The following is a 13345-nucleotide window of genomic DNA, read 5'->3' as shown; positions in this document are numbered from 1 at the left end:
GGGACAACTGTAATAGCAAAAATGGTAAAATATATTAAAAAATTAAATAAAATAAAAATATTCCCCACCTTAAAAAAATGAAAGTAGAGAAGTAAAAACTGATACCACAGAAATACTCAGGATTGTAAGAAATTACTATGAACTATTACTTGGTAAATAATTTTACAACCTTGGTAAAATGGACAAATTTCTAGAAACATGTAATCTTCCAAAGTTGAATCACAAAGAAACAGAAAACCTGAATAGACCAATAACAACTAGTGATATTGAAGCAATAATCAAAAAACTCCTACAGCACAAAAGCCCTGGACAAGATAGCTTCCTAAGCAAATTTTGCCAAACATTCAATTAAAAACTAACCCCTATCCTTCTCAAACTATTCCAAAAAATCCAAGAAGAGGCTAGACTCCTAAACTCTTTTTCACAAGGCCAGTATTATCCAAATCCCCAAACCAGGTAAAGACATAGAAAGAAAGAAAATTACAAGCCAATATCTCTGATGAACACAGATGCCAAAGTCCTTAATAAAATATTCACAATCCAGATCCAGCAATACATTAAAAAGGTTATACATGGCGATCAAGTCGGATTTATTCCAGAGATGCAAAGATGGTACAATATGTGCAAATAAATAAGTGTAATACATTACATAAGTAAAAGAAAAAAATCACATGATCATATCAATAGATGCAGAAAAAGCGTTGATAAAATCCAGTACCCATTTATGATAATAAAACTCTCAGCAGAGTGGGAATAGAGGAAGCATACTTTAACATAATAAAGGCTATATGCATAAAACCAACTGCCAACTTCATACTCAATGAGCAAAAAACTAAAAGCATTTCCCTTAAGATCAGGAACAAGACAAGTGTGTCTGCTTTTCAACATAATACTGAAAGTTAGACACAGCAATAAGACAAGAAGAAATAAAAGGCATACAATTGGAAAGGAGGAATTAAACTGTCATTATTCATAGGTACTATGATAGTGTACATAGAAAGTCCTGTAGGCTCCACCAAAACACTACTTAACCTAATAAGTGAATTTGGCAAAGTAGTGTGATAAAATATTAATATTCAGAAATTGATGGCATTTTTGTACACCAACAATGAACTATTAGAAAGAGAAATTAAGATCCCATTTACTATAGCAGTGAACAAAAAATAAATAACTAAAGTACCTAGAAATAAATTTAACCAGTGAGGTAAAACGTCTGTACTTGGAAAACTATAGAACATTGAAGAGATAAATTGAGGAAGATACAAATAAATGGAAGCACATAACATAACATGTTCATGGGTTGGAAAAATTAACATCCTTAAAATGCCCATGCTAAAAGCAGTTTATAAATTCAACATAATTCCAATTAAAATATCAATCACATATTTCAGAGTTCTAGAATAAATATTCCAAAAATTTATATAGAACCAAAAGACCCCAATTTGCCCCAGCAATCTTGTGAAAGAACAAAAAACTTGGAGGAATCACTCTTCCTTACATCAAAGTATACTACAATACCACTGTAGATAAAAGAATCTGATACTGGCATAGGAACAGACACACAGATCAATGGAACAGAATAGAGAGCTCAGAAACAAATGCATGTTTTATGGTCAATTAATATTTCACAGAGGGAGACATGTGCATACAATGGAATAAAGACAGTATCTTCAATAAATGGTGCTGGGAGAACTGGGCTGGTACGTACAAAAAAAAATGGAAACTAGAACACCAACTTACACCATACACCAGAATAAACTCAAATGGTTAAAAGACAAATACAACTTGTGATAACATAAAAATTTTAGCAAAAAACACAGGCACTAAAATTTCAGGTATCTCACATAGCAATATTTTTGTCAATATATCTCCTAGGGCAAGGGAAATAAAGGGAAAAATAAACAAATTGGGCTATATTACATTAAAAAGCTTCTCCATAGCTAAAGAAACCATCATCAAAATGAAAAGGGGAACAACTGAATGGGAGGACGTATTTGCCATCAATACATTGGACAAGGGTTTAATCCCCCAAATATGGAAAGAACTCATACTACTCAACACCAGGAAGACAAACAATCCAATTTAAAATATGGGTGAAGGATCTGAATAGACAATTCTCCAAGGAGAATATACAGAGAGCCCATAGACATATGGAAAGATGCTCAATATCATGAGTCATCAGAAGGATTCAAATGAAATCACAGTGAGATATCACCTCATACCTGTCAAAATGGCTGTCATTAATACGTCAACAAACAAGTGCTGGTGTGGATGTGGAGAAAATGGAACCCTAGTGCACTGTTGGTGGGAATGCAGACTGGTACATCTATGGTGGAAAACAGTGTGGAGTTTCCTAAAAAAATTTAAAATGGGGCTGCCTTTTGAACTAGTGATTCCCCTGCTGGAAATATAACCTAAGAATCCTGAAACACCAATTCAAAAGAATGTATGCATCCTCATGTTCATGGAAGTGCTATTTACAATAGCCAAGAGTTGGAAACAGCCTAAGTGCCCACCAGTAGATGAGTGGATAAAAAAACTGTGGTATATTTACATAATGGAATACTATGCAGCAGAAAAAAGAAGAAATTTCTGTCTTTTGCAATACCATGGATGTAACTGGAGACTATTATGCTATGTGAAATAAGCCAGCCAGTGAAAGATAAATACCATATGACTTCACTTATAAGAGAAATCTACTGAACAAAATAAACTAATGAACAAAATAAAAGGAGAGACATGGAATCATGGAACACAGAGATAGCTGTAACAGGGGATGGGAGAAGTGGGAACTGACTGAAAGAAAGTAAAGTGCTTAGTGAAAGAATGTACATGAAGAACCCATGGACACGGACAATGGTGTGGGGATTGACTATGGAAGTCAGGGTGGGGGGCAGGCTGGGTGGAGCGGGGCAAAGAGGAGGAAATCAGACAAGTGTAATAGCATAAACAACAAAACATTAAAAACATAGTAACTATAAAAACTTATATATGGTTTTGTGTAGACATAAGTTTTATTTCTCTAGAATAAATCCTCAGGAGAGCAATTGCTGGACTGTATGGTCATCACATGTATAATTTTTGAAAAGTGAGTGACAAATTTTTTTCTTGAGTGACTGATTATTTTAAATAGTGATATATGATGGTATACATTCTCTGCACTCTCAACAATAATTGATGTTACTCTATTTCTTTGTGGTGTTAATTTGCCTGTCCCTAATAGCTAATGTTGTTGACCATCTTTTCATGCTTATTTATCATCTGTATATCCTCTTTAGTGAGGTGTCTCTTAATGTATTTTATAGTTTAGACCATTTTCTTCTTTTATTGTGTAATTTTGAGAGTTTTTTATACATTTTAAATATGAAACTTTGTTCGATGTAAGATTTGTAAATATTATTTTTCAGATTGAAGTTTGTCTTTAATTTTCTTAACTGGGTTTTCTATAGAGTAAGAGTTTTTTTATTTTATAAAAACAATTTTTTTATGGATTGCGCTCTTGGTGTCAAATCTAAGGACTCTGCCCAATACTATACATTCCCCAGATTTTATCCCAAGTTGTTTTTTAGTTTTATATTTTATATTTAATATTATGATCCATTCTGAATTAATTTTTGTGAAAGATGTGAGACTTAGGTCAAGGTTATTATTATTTTTTCTTGCCTATGAATGTCCAATTCTTCAGCACCATTTGTTAATAAGAATATTCATCATCTACTGAACTGCCTTTGTATCTTTATCAGAAATCAGTTGGGGATTTTTGTGTGGATGTATTTCTACATTCTTTATTCTGTTCCATGTGTCTTTCTCTATGCAAATACTATGCAATCTCTATTTTTATAAATGTAATAATGTCTTAAAATCAATACTGACCCCTCCAACTTTATTCTGCTCTTTAAAAATTGTTTTTGTTATTGTAATTCTCTTGCATTTTTATTTTCTTGAACAATTGTACAAGATATTGTATCTTTAATTTGTTCCCTTGCATTCATTGTGAGTATATAAAAATACATTTGATTTTTTAATGCTTATCTTATATTCTAAGATTTTCATGAATGCACTAACTGGTTTCAGAAAGTTTTTATTTTTCTTCTTCTTTTTTTAAATTCTTGGAATTTTCTATATGGATACTCATACAATCTGCCAAAAGAGATCGTTTAACGTCTTTTCAAGATTCATGCATTTTTTTGTTTGTTTTATGGTATAGGCAAGAACTTCCACTGTGACAGTCAATAAGAGAAGTGAGAGTAGATATTTTTGCACTGTTCCCAATCTTAGGGAGAAAACAATCTTTTACTACTAGTTATAATATTATCTATAGTTCTTTAAGATGTTCTTTACTGACAATAGGAGGTTCCCTTCTATTTCTATTTTTGAAAAATTTTATCATGATGGGTGCTGAAATTTTGTTGAATGTTTTTCTTATATCAATATTATTTTGTAAATGTAAACTATATCCTATTGATTGATGATGTTGTTTATTTCTTCCATATCCTCAATGAATGCCGTTCTATAATTTGTTGAACAAATTACAGGGAGGAGTGTTAAAGTCTCCAAATAAAATTTGTCTATTTCTCCTTTTAGTTTTTGCTTCACACAATTTCCCACTCTTGTTTGGAACATATTAATTTTTTAAATTTATTTAATTATTGTTCAAGTACAGTTTTCTGTCTTTTACTCCCATCACAGCCCCCCCAATGCTCCGCACCTCCCTCCCATTTCCACCTCCTTTAGTTTTTGTCCATGTGTCCTTTATACTTGTTCCTGTAAACCCTTCCCCTTTTCCCCTGAAATTTCCTCCCCTCTTCCCTCTAGTCCCTGTCAGCCTGCTCTCTATTTCAGTGTCTTTGGTTATATTTTGCTTGCTTGTTTGCTTTGTTGTTTAGGTTCCTGTTAAAGGTGAGATCATATGGTATTCGTCTTTCACCACCTAGCTTATTTCACTCAGCATAATACTTTCCAGTTCCATCCATGCTGTTCCAAAGGGTAGGAGCTCCTTCTTTCTTTCTGCTGGATAGAATTTCATTGTGTAAATGTATCATAGGTTTTTGATCCATTCATTTACTGATGGGCACCTAGGTTACTTCCAACTCTTGGCTATTGTAAATTGTGCTGCTATGAACATTGGGGTGCATAGGTTCTTTTGGATTGGTGTTCCAGGGTTCTTAGGATATATTCCTAGCAGTGGAATTGCTGGGTCAAAAGGCATATTCATTTTTAGTTTTGTTAGACAATTCCATACTGTTTTCCACAGTGATTGTACCAGTCTGCAATCCCACAAACAGTGAACTAAGGTACCCTTTTCCCCACAACCTCTCCAACACTTGTTTGTTACTTTGTTTATGATGGCCATTCTGACCGGTGTAAAGTGGTATCTCATTGTGGTTTTAATTTGCATGTCTCTGATAGCCAGCGTTATTTATCATCTTTTCATGTGTCTCTGGATCCTCTGTATGTCCTCCTTGGTGAAGTGTCTATTCAAGTCCTTTGCCCACTTTTTAATTGGGTTGCTTGTCTTCTTAGAGTGGAGTCCTGTAAGTTCTTTGTATATTTTGGAGATTAAACTCTTGTCTGAGGTATCATTGGCAAATATGTTTTCCCATGCTGTTGGTTCTCTTTTTATTTTAATACTGTTTTCTTTAGCCATGCAGTAGCTTTTTATTTTGATGAGATCCCATTTGTTTATTCTTTCCTTTATGTCCCTTGCCATAGGGGACATATCAGTGAAAATGTTGCTGGGTGAAATATCCGAGATTTTTCTGCCTATGTTCTCCTCTAGGACTTTAATGGTGTCATGGCTTATATTTAAGTCTTTTATCCACCTTGAATTTATTTTGGTGTATGGTGTAAGTTGGTGCTCAAGTTTCATATTTTTTTTGCATGTAGCTGTCCAGTTCTCCCAACACCATATGTTGAAAAGGCTATTTTTACTCCATTTCATGTTACTGCTCCCTTTGTCGAGTATTAATTGTCTGCAGACACCTGGGTTTATTTCTGGGCTCTCTGTTCTGTTTCATTGGTCTATGTGCCTGTTTTTATGCCAGTACCAGGCTGTTTTGATTACAGTGGCCTTGTAATACAGTTGATGTCAGGTATTGTGATCCCTCCTACTTTGTTCTTCTTTCTCAAAATTGCGGCTGCTATTCAGGGTCTTTTATGGTTCCATATAAATTTTTGAAGTGTTTGTTCTATGTCTGTGAAATATACCATTGGTACTTTAATAGATATTGCATTGAATCTGTGAATTGCTTTGAGTAGCATGGACATTTTGAAGATGTTAATTCTTCCAATCCATGAACACCGTATATGTTTCCATTTGTTTGTGTCTTCCTTGATTTCTTTCTTCAGTGTTGTGTAGTTTTCTGCAGACAGGTCTTTTACCTCCTTGGTTAGATTTATTCCCAGATACTTTATTTTTGTTTTTGCTATATTGAATGGGATTTTTTCTTGATTTCTGCTTCTGTTAGTTCATTGTTAGTATACAAAAATGCTTTTGATTTCTGGATATTGACTTTGTATCCCGCTGTTTTGCCAAATTCATTTATTCGCAGTTTTTGGGTAGAGTCTACAGAATTTTCCACGTACACTATCATGTCATCTGCAAACAATAACAGTTTTGTTTCCTCCTTTCCGATTTGGATGCCTTTTATTTCCTTTTCTTGTCTGATTGCTGTGGCTAAAACTTCCAGTACTATATTGAATAGAAGTGGTGAAAGTGGACCACCTTATCTTGTTCCTAATCTTAGTGGAAAAGATTTTAGTTTTTGCCCATTGAGTATGATGTTGGCTGTAGGTCTCTCATATATGGCCTTTATTATATTGAGGAATGCTCCCTCTATTCCCACTTTGCTGAGTGTTTTTATCATAAATGGATGTTCTACCTTATCAAAAGCTTTTTCTGCATCTATTGATATGGTCGTGTGATTTTTGTCTTTGCTTTTGTTTATGTGATGTATTACGTTTACTGATTTGCAAATTTTGAACCATCCTTGCAACCCTGGGATGAATCCCACATGGTCATGGTGTATGATCTTTTTTATGTATTGTTGGATAGGATTTGCCAATATTTTGTTGAGGATTTTAGCATCTATGTTCATCAGCGATATTGGCCTGAAGTTTTCTTTCTTTGTTGTGTCTTTATCCGGTTTTGGAATTAGAGTGATGCTGGCTTCAAAAAAAGAGTTTGGGAGTCTCCCATTATTTTATGTTTTTTGGAATAGTCTGTGAAGAATAGGGGTTAGCTCTTCCTTAAATTCTTTGTAGAATTCTCCTATGAAACCATCTGGTCCAGGACTTTTGTGTGGTGGGAGTTTTTTGATTATTGCTTCAATTTCATCTGCCATTATTGGTCTGCTCAGGCTTTCTGCTTCTTCTTCATTGAGTTTTGGAAGATTGTATTTTTCTAGAACTTTGTCCATTTCACCTAGGTTTTCAAATTTCATAGCATACAGTTCTTCATAGTAATTTCTTACAATGCTTTCTATTTCTGTGGTGTCAGTTGTAAACTCTCCTCTTTCATTTCTGATTGTGTTTAGTTGGGTCCTCTCTCTTCTTTTCTTGATGAGCCTACTTAAAGGCTTGTCGATTTTGTTTATCTTTTCATAAATCCAGCTCCTAGATTCATTGAATCTTAGAATAGTGCTTTTAGTCTCTATGTCATTTAATTCTGCTCCGACCTTGATTATTTCCTTTCTTCTACTTGCTCTGGGCTGTCTTTGTTGTTGTTCCTCGAATTCTTGCAGGCATTGGGTTAGGTTGTTTGTTTGAAATGTTTCTATCTTTTTTAGGTAGGCCTGTATTGCTATGAACTTCCCTCTCAGGATTGCCTTTGCTGTGTCCCATAAGTTTTAGGTTGTCATGAGTTCATTTTCCTTTGTTTCCAGAAACTTTTTGATTTCTTCCATAATTTCATTCTTGACCCATTTGTTGTTTAATACCATGCTATTCAATCTCCATTATTTGGGGTGTTTTGGGTTTTTCCCTTTGGGATTGGTTTTCATTTTCAGTCCCTTGTGGTCAGAGATAATGCTTGGTATGATTTCAGTTTTCTTGAATTTGTTGAGGCTTGTTTTGTGTTGGAACATATTTATTTAAGATTCTTTATTTTTACCCTCTGCAGTTCAATTTATTATTAGCACATAAACAAAATTCTTTATTTCAGATAATATATTTTTCAAGTATACAATTTCTCTTTGGTTCTTTTTAGTTTATTTTTCTTTCCACCGAAATATTCAATGTTCACATTTCTTATGTCCACCTTTTTTAAAGTTCTTGAATGAATGTGTGATAGTGCTGCTAGTTTCAACACCTGTGTCATCTCTGGGTTTGTTTCTCTTTTTTTTATTGTTGTTCAAGTGCAGTTGTCTGCTTTTCTCCCCCTCCACTTGCCCCAATACCTCCTCCCTCCCCTGATCTCAGTCCCCCTTGGTTTTGTCCATGTGTCCTTTATAACTGTTCCTCAAAAGCCTTCCCCTCCCCCCGCACTATCCTCTCCTACCCTCTCCTCTGGTTGCTGTCAGTTTCAGTTGAATGATTTTCTCTTAATTATAAGTCGCATTTTTTGTGTGCTCACATGTATTAGTAATATTTTATTTTAGGTTGGACAGTATGGATTATACATTCTTGAGAGTATTGATTGTTGTTTTCCTTTAAAGAGTTTGGAGTTTTCTTGTGTCAGTCAGTTCATGGCCTGGAAGATCACATCATCCTGACAAGGCATGGCTTTAGTCTTTCTTAGACTGGGTGTAGCCTCTGCCTTACTGTAGGGCATAATTCTCATTTCTGAGACATGATCTTTCTGGGGTCACAACTTAATGTGAGTGGTGTTTATGATGTTTGTATTACACGTCATCAGAACTGTATATCTGTCAGTTCTGTGTGGCCTCCAGAATGCCCAGAGCTTCCTACTAATTCTCTTCTGCCATAGCTCCCCTAATTCTCTGCTTGCACAGATTACTATTAGACTAATGATCCCAGGGAATCCTCATGCAGATTTCTTGTGCTCTTTCTCTTTACACATCTTCCCTCCCTGGCTCTCTGCCTCACAAATTCAAACTGCTTTAGTAGCTCTAACTCTATTTTTTACACTTAGTGAGACAACTCTTCTCCAGCTTCTACTCTTTGTGCCACAATTTGGAAAAAAGCCAGAGTGAATGTGAATTTACCTAATATGTTTATCCTTCTCTCAAGTATCTAACCATGTGATGTTTTTGTCCAATACTTAAAATCAGTCGCTTTCTATATTTTGACCAATTCTATAGTTATTTACTATGGGAAATAAGTCTGATATCCATTATTCATCACAGCCAGGGCCAGAATTCCACAGGTATTGGTATACTTTTAAAGTTCCCGAAGCATTCTAAAATGTATTCAAGGTTGAGGACACTGAGTTAGTTAAATATGATTGAATAGTATTAAGAGCTAATGTTTATATAGTAAGCATATTATATAATATATCAGGCTTATTTAACTCTCAGTACAATCTCATGAAGTAAACACCAATATGGTCTAATTATACAGATGGGAAATTGAAGCACTATCACTTACTAAAGGTCATTTAACTTGTGGATAGCAGAGAGGGGATTTAGTTAATATTTTTAACCTTTTATTGTACTGCAGTATCTCTTCAGGAGTATTAATAAGTCAGCTGTTTCCTTCTAGCCAAAATAAAGTAAGGAGGGAGGGTTACTTTCTTGTCAACTAGTTACTACTAGTAAGGACATTTTATTAAATGATTTTACAGTGGTACCTCGGTACTTGTTGGCTTCAGAACTCATCAAACCTGGTATTCATCACATTTTGATTAGAAAAAAATGTTTAGCATTTGGTGCTTGCTCTCCACTCATTGCATTTCCTAGAACTTGTATGAGTCACAACGCCATCCCCCCCCAAAAAATGCTTCATCAATCATTGCTTGCCATTCTTTGGAACAAACTAACGATGAGTATGATGTACCACTCACTGTATCTACTAAGTTTTTATTTCAAAGAAAGTCTACGTGGTATCATTATCATCATCATAATCATCATCGCCATCATAGCTTATATTTATTGTGTATTTACTATATGTTAAATATGTTCATTTTATGTATACTTTAATGTATATTTATGTATATTATATAATAATTATGTATTTTTTATAATAACCTTTTGAGATAGTGGTGTGCTAGAGCTAACTTATAGTTTGTGAGACTTCATTATTAAATTTTCAGGAAATTTATGAGCTAATTGATGTACTGTTGGTGAGAGTGATCACACAATAGATATTGATAAATTCTACACATTAGGGCTCCCCCCACCCCAAGAAAGTTGGTTTTAAACAATTACTAGCAAACCACTGGTACTATTAGTAAGTCTATTTTAGAATGAGGAAACAGACACATGGGATGGGGGTGGGAATTAAATAACTTTCTTCAGGCCACACAGCAAATAACAGCTAACTGAAAATTTCAGAATCTAGATCTGTGTGCAGTGTCCACCATTATACTAATAAATATGATAATGACACTGATTTTGATTACTCAGGCTGGTTGAGATAGCTTAAAAAGAAGGGGGAGGCCACATAATACTAGATAATTTTGGTTGTAAAGGCAGTGTTTGAATATTTAGCTTTTGAATGTTTAGATTATTACTTTAATTAATCACAAAATAATTACCTTGTTGTTATTCCCATTATTCTTGGAATCGATTTCAAAAACCACAGTGGAAGTATTAGATGCATTATTATGTCTGTATTAAAAAAAAATTCCTTACACAGATCTTACCCTGAGATCAAGTAGAGGGAGAGTCGTGCCCATTGTGTTCTCTTAGGGAGAGTTTAGGGGTCCTATCTTGAATATAACTTCGCTTGACAATCACAATGTTTTGGCTACTGAATGCAGACTCACAAAGTTACAAAAGGCAATAGAGCCAGTCATAACTAGGTTTCTGCTTTTTCTTGAGTGGGTTGTAGGAGTAAATAAACATAAAAGCATTTATGGAGTGCATACAGTATATCAAATACTATTTTAAATGATTTATAAGTTTTAGTGCCTTCAGCCTCCATAATAAACTATTTTTAGGTGTGAGAGGAAGGGATTTAGGGACTCCAAAGCTAGAACAGGGCAGAGGAAAGTTGCCAGTTTTTCTTCCTTTGCCCAATCTTGCCATCATAGCTAAGTCACTCCCATAGTCTAAGTGGAGTTGAGCTACTTCACTACAAAAGCACATTTTAATGCAGCAACAGTTTTGATTAAATATTCAAATTTTAAAAAAATGATGTGTCTTTACTTGCAATTTTTCCTTCTCGGTTCCAGAAGGAAGGTCAGAGTAGGCGAACAGAAGGGCCATGTTTATATTAGGCATCCCTTTCATTTCACTCCAGACCATTATGAATGCCCAGCGCCAGCTGAATCCATCAGCAAGTCGAGACAGAAGAGGGCTCAAAAATAGAAAGACCAGAAGTCTAAAAGGCAAAACAAATCTTAAAAAGTTATTCTTGCTATAGAAGTCTCTTTGCATTTCATCTTACTCTGTTCCTTCTAATCTATTCTTTGTAGAATTGCCAACTCGCAGAGAAACGAGCCTTCTTCCACCCACCGTTGGCATAGCATCAGAGGAAGGCGGTGGCCATCCCATAGAGAGACATGCCAAGAAAGCCATGAAATCTTCTTTGCCTCTTCCTGTTGGGTGAGTAGTAGGAAAAGTCCACATCACCTTCGTGTGGTATTTCTTTAGGCAAAAAAGAAAATGTCAGAGATGTTTTATAGATATACATTTTATTCTGGGATCCCCAAAAGAAATTTAAAAAAATCTAATGAATAAGAAGTAAGAAAAAAGTTCTCCCTTTCTTTTTCTTTGTAGACTTAAATCTTACTAAGTCTGTACAATATTGATCAACTCATTTCCATTTCTTCTTTCAGTTACATATTATTTCTATATTTTATACTAACAGTATCTGATAATTTGGGACTAATTTTTATGTACGTGGCACTAGCTGACTTGATGTTGACTCCCAACATCAGGAAAATCATTCCTAGAAGGAAGTATAAAATGTTAACAGTTTGAGTGATGGGGATGAAAGAAATGTGAGATTTCAGTTTGGTGGGTTTTTTTTTTTCTCTCTGTGTTGTCTCCTTTTCACATACATGGACAGGCTCTTTCCTGCCTCTTTACATTGGAAAAGGGACTACAAAAATTATTTGAGCAAAAAAAGGCATGTACAAAGAGGACTTCCTTATGATTTTAAAAGGTATTTCCAACCATGATTAGTAGAAAATTATGTGTTACACAATATTAAACAAACAAGGCAAGATTGTTTTTAAAAATTGATGATAGGTTTAACTATCATCAATAGTGATAGGTTTGGTGTTTAACTTCATGAGCCTTTGTAGATAAAGAAAAGCCACTGGATGAAGTGCACCAAGTGTTCATAGCACTTGCCTCTAGGTAATAGTTTTGTAAGAATTTTTTCCCTTTTTTCTAATTTTCAAAAATTTTACAAAGGTCTTGCATTGCTTTGAGATGTTGTTAATAACTAAAAAGAAATAAAACAAACAAACAAACAAACAAACAAACACTTTAGCACTAATTTGCTGATGATTTCTTGGAAAGTTTAAGAGTCAAGTTTTCATTCTAAGAATGAAACATTTTTATTATTTAAAAGAATATCTTCAGCTTTCTTCAGCATTTTATGAATAAAAAACTTTAAATGACATTCTTACCTGAAAACAATAAGTGTGAAGTAGATATTTAGTGAATAGTATATATCTGAAAATGATATATATAAATAAGTATGTGCAGGAATTAGAAGTCCAATACAAGTAAACACCATAAGAAAAGCCACAAATGATAGACAATTCCAGAATCTGCATTTTCAGAAAAAATAATAAATATAGTTAATTATGGTTAATTAATGTATTTATTGCAAGGCTCACGTATGAGTGAGACATTGTGTTAGGCACTACCAAGAAAATAAAGACAATAAAGTGTTTATCAACACTCAAGGGGCTTAAAATTTCAGCAGGGAGAAAGGAGCACTAAGGTAAGTAAACGAACAATTCCAAAGCAAGTTTTGCACTGTACATCAGTGTTTTTCATTTTGGATTGCCTTTGAAAGGCAGATTTAGGTTACAGTTATGCTATTTTGGCAACACTCCTTCAGGCATCACAATTTACACAGCCCCAAAATATTGACTGCGAAATCTTTGTATCAATAGGAAGAAGTAAAATCTTTGATCTTGAAAAGGAATGTTGAACTGCTAGTCTGATTTACATTACAGTGAGAGAATGAAGCCTTTGCCTAAAATTTAGAAAGCACTTAGAAGATATGAATGACTCTTTTATTCTCATGAATGCCCCTTGTAGAT

At 34.3% G+C, this 13345-nt stretch overlaps 1 protein-coding gene across 1 annotated transcript in view; it reads right to left on the bottom strand.

The window, feature by feature from the left end:
• SLC9C1 (solute carrier family 9 member C1) overlaps positions 1 to 13345 on the bottom strand; it is a 111959-nt gene that overhangs the window by 72682 nt on the left and 25932 nt on the right. Inside the window, exons 8-9 of the mRNA XM_037056747.1 lie at positions 12701 to 12844; positions 11268 to 11442 (exon numbers count right to left, since the gene is read on the bottom strand). Of these exons, the coding sequence (XP_036912642.1) occupies positions 11268 to 11442; positions 12701 to 12844 (319 nt within the window). The remainder of the gene's footprint in view (positions 1 to 11267; positions 11443 to 12700; positions 12845 to 13345) is intronic.

This window comes from Sturnira hondurensis, unplaced genomic scaffold (assembly GCF_014824575.4).
Source record: "Sturnira hondurensis isolate 20B ecotype Veracruz unplaced genomic scaffold, ASM1482457v3 Scaffold0000880, whole genome shotgun sequence".
Classification (NCBI taxonomy): domain Eukaryota; kingdom Metazoa; phylum Chordata; class Mammalia; order Chiroptera; family Phyllostomidae; genus Sturnira; species Sturnira hondurensis.
This window is presented reverse-complemented; position numbering and strand designations above follow the sequence as displayed.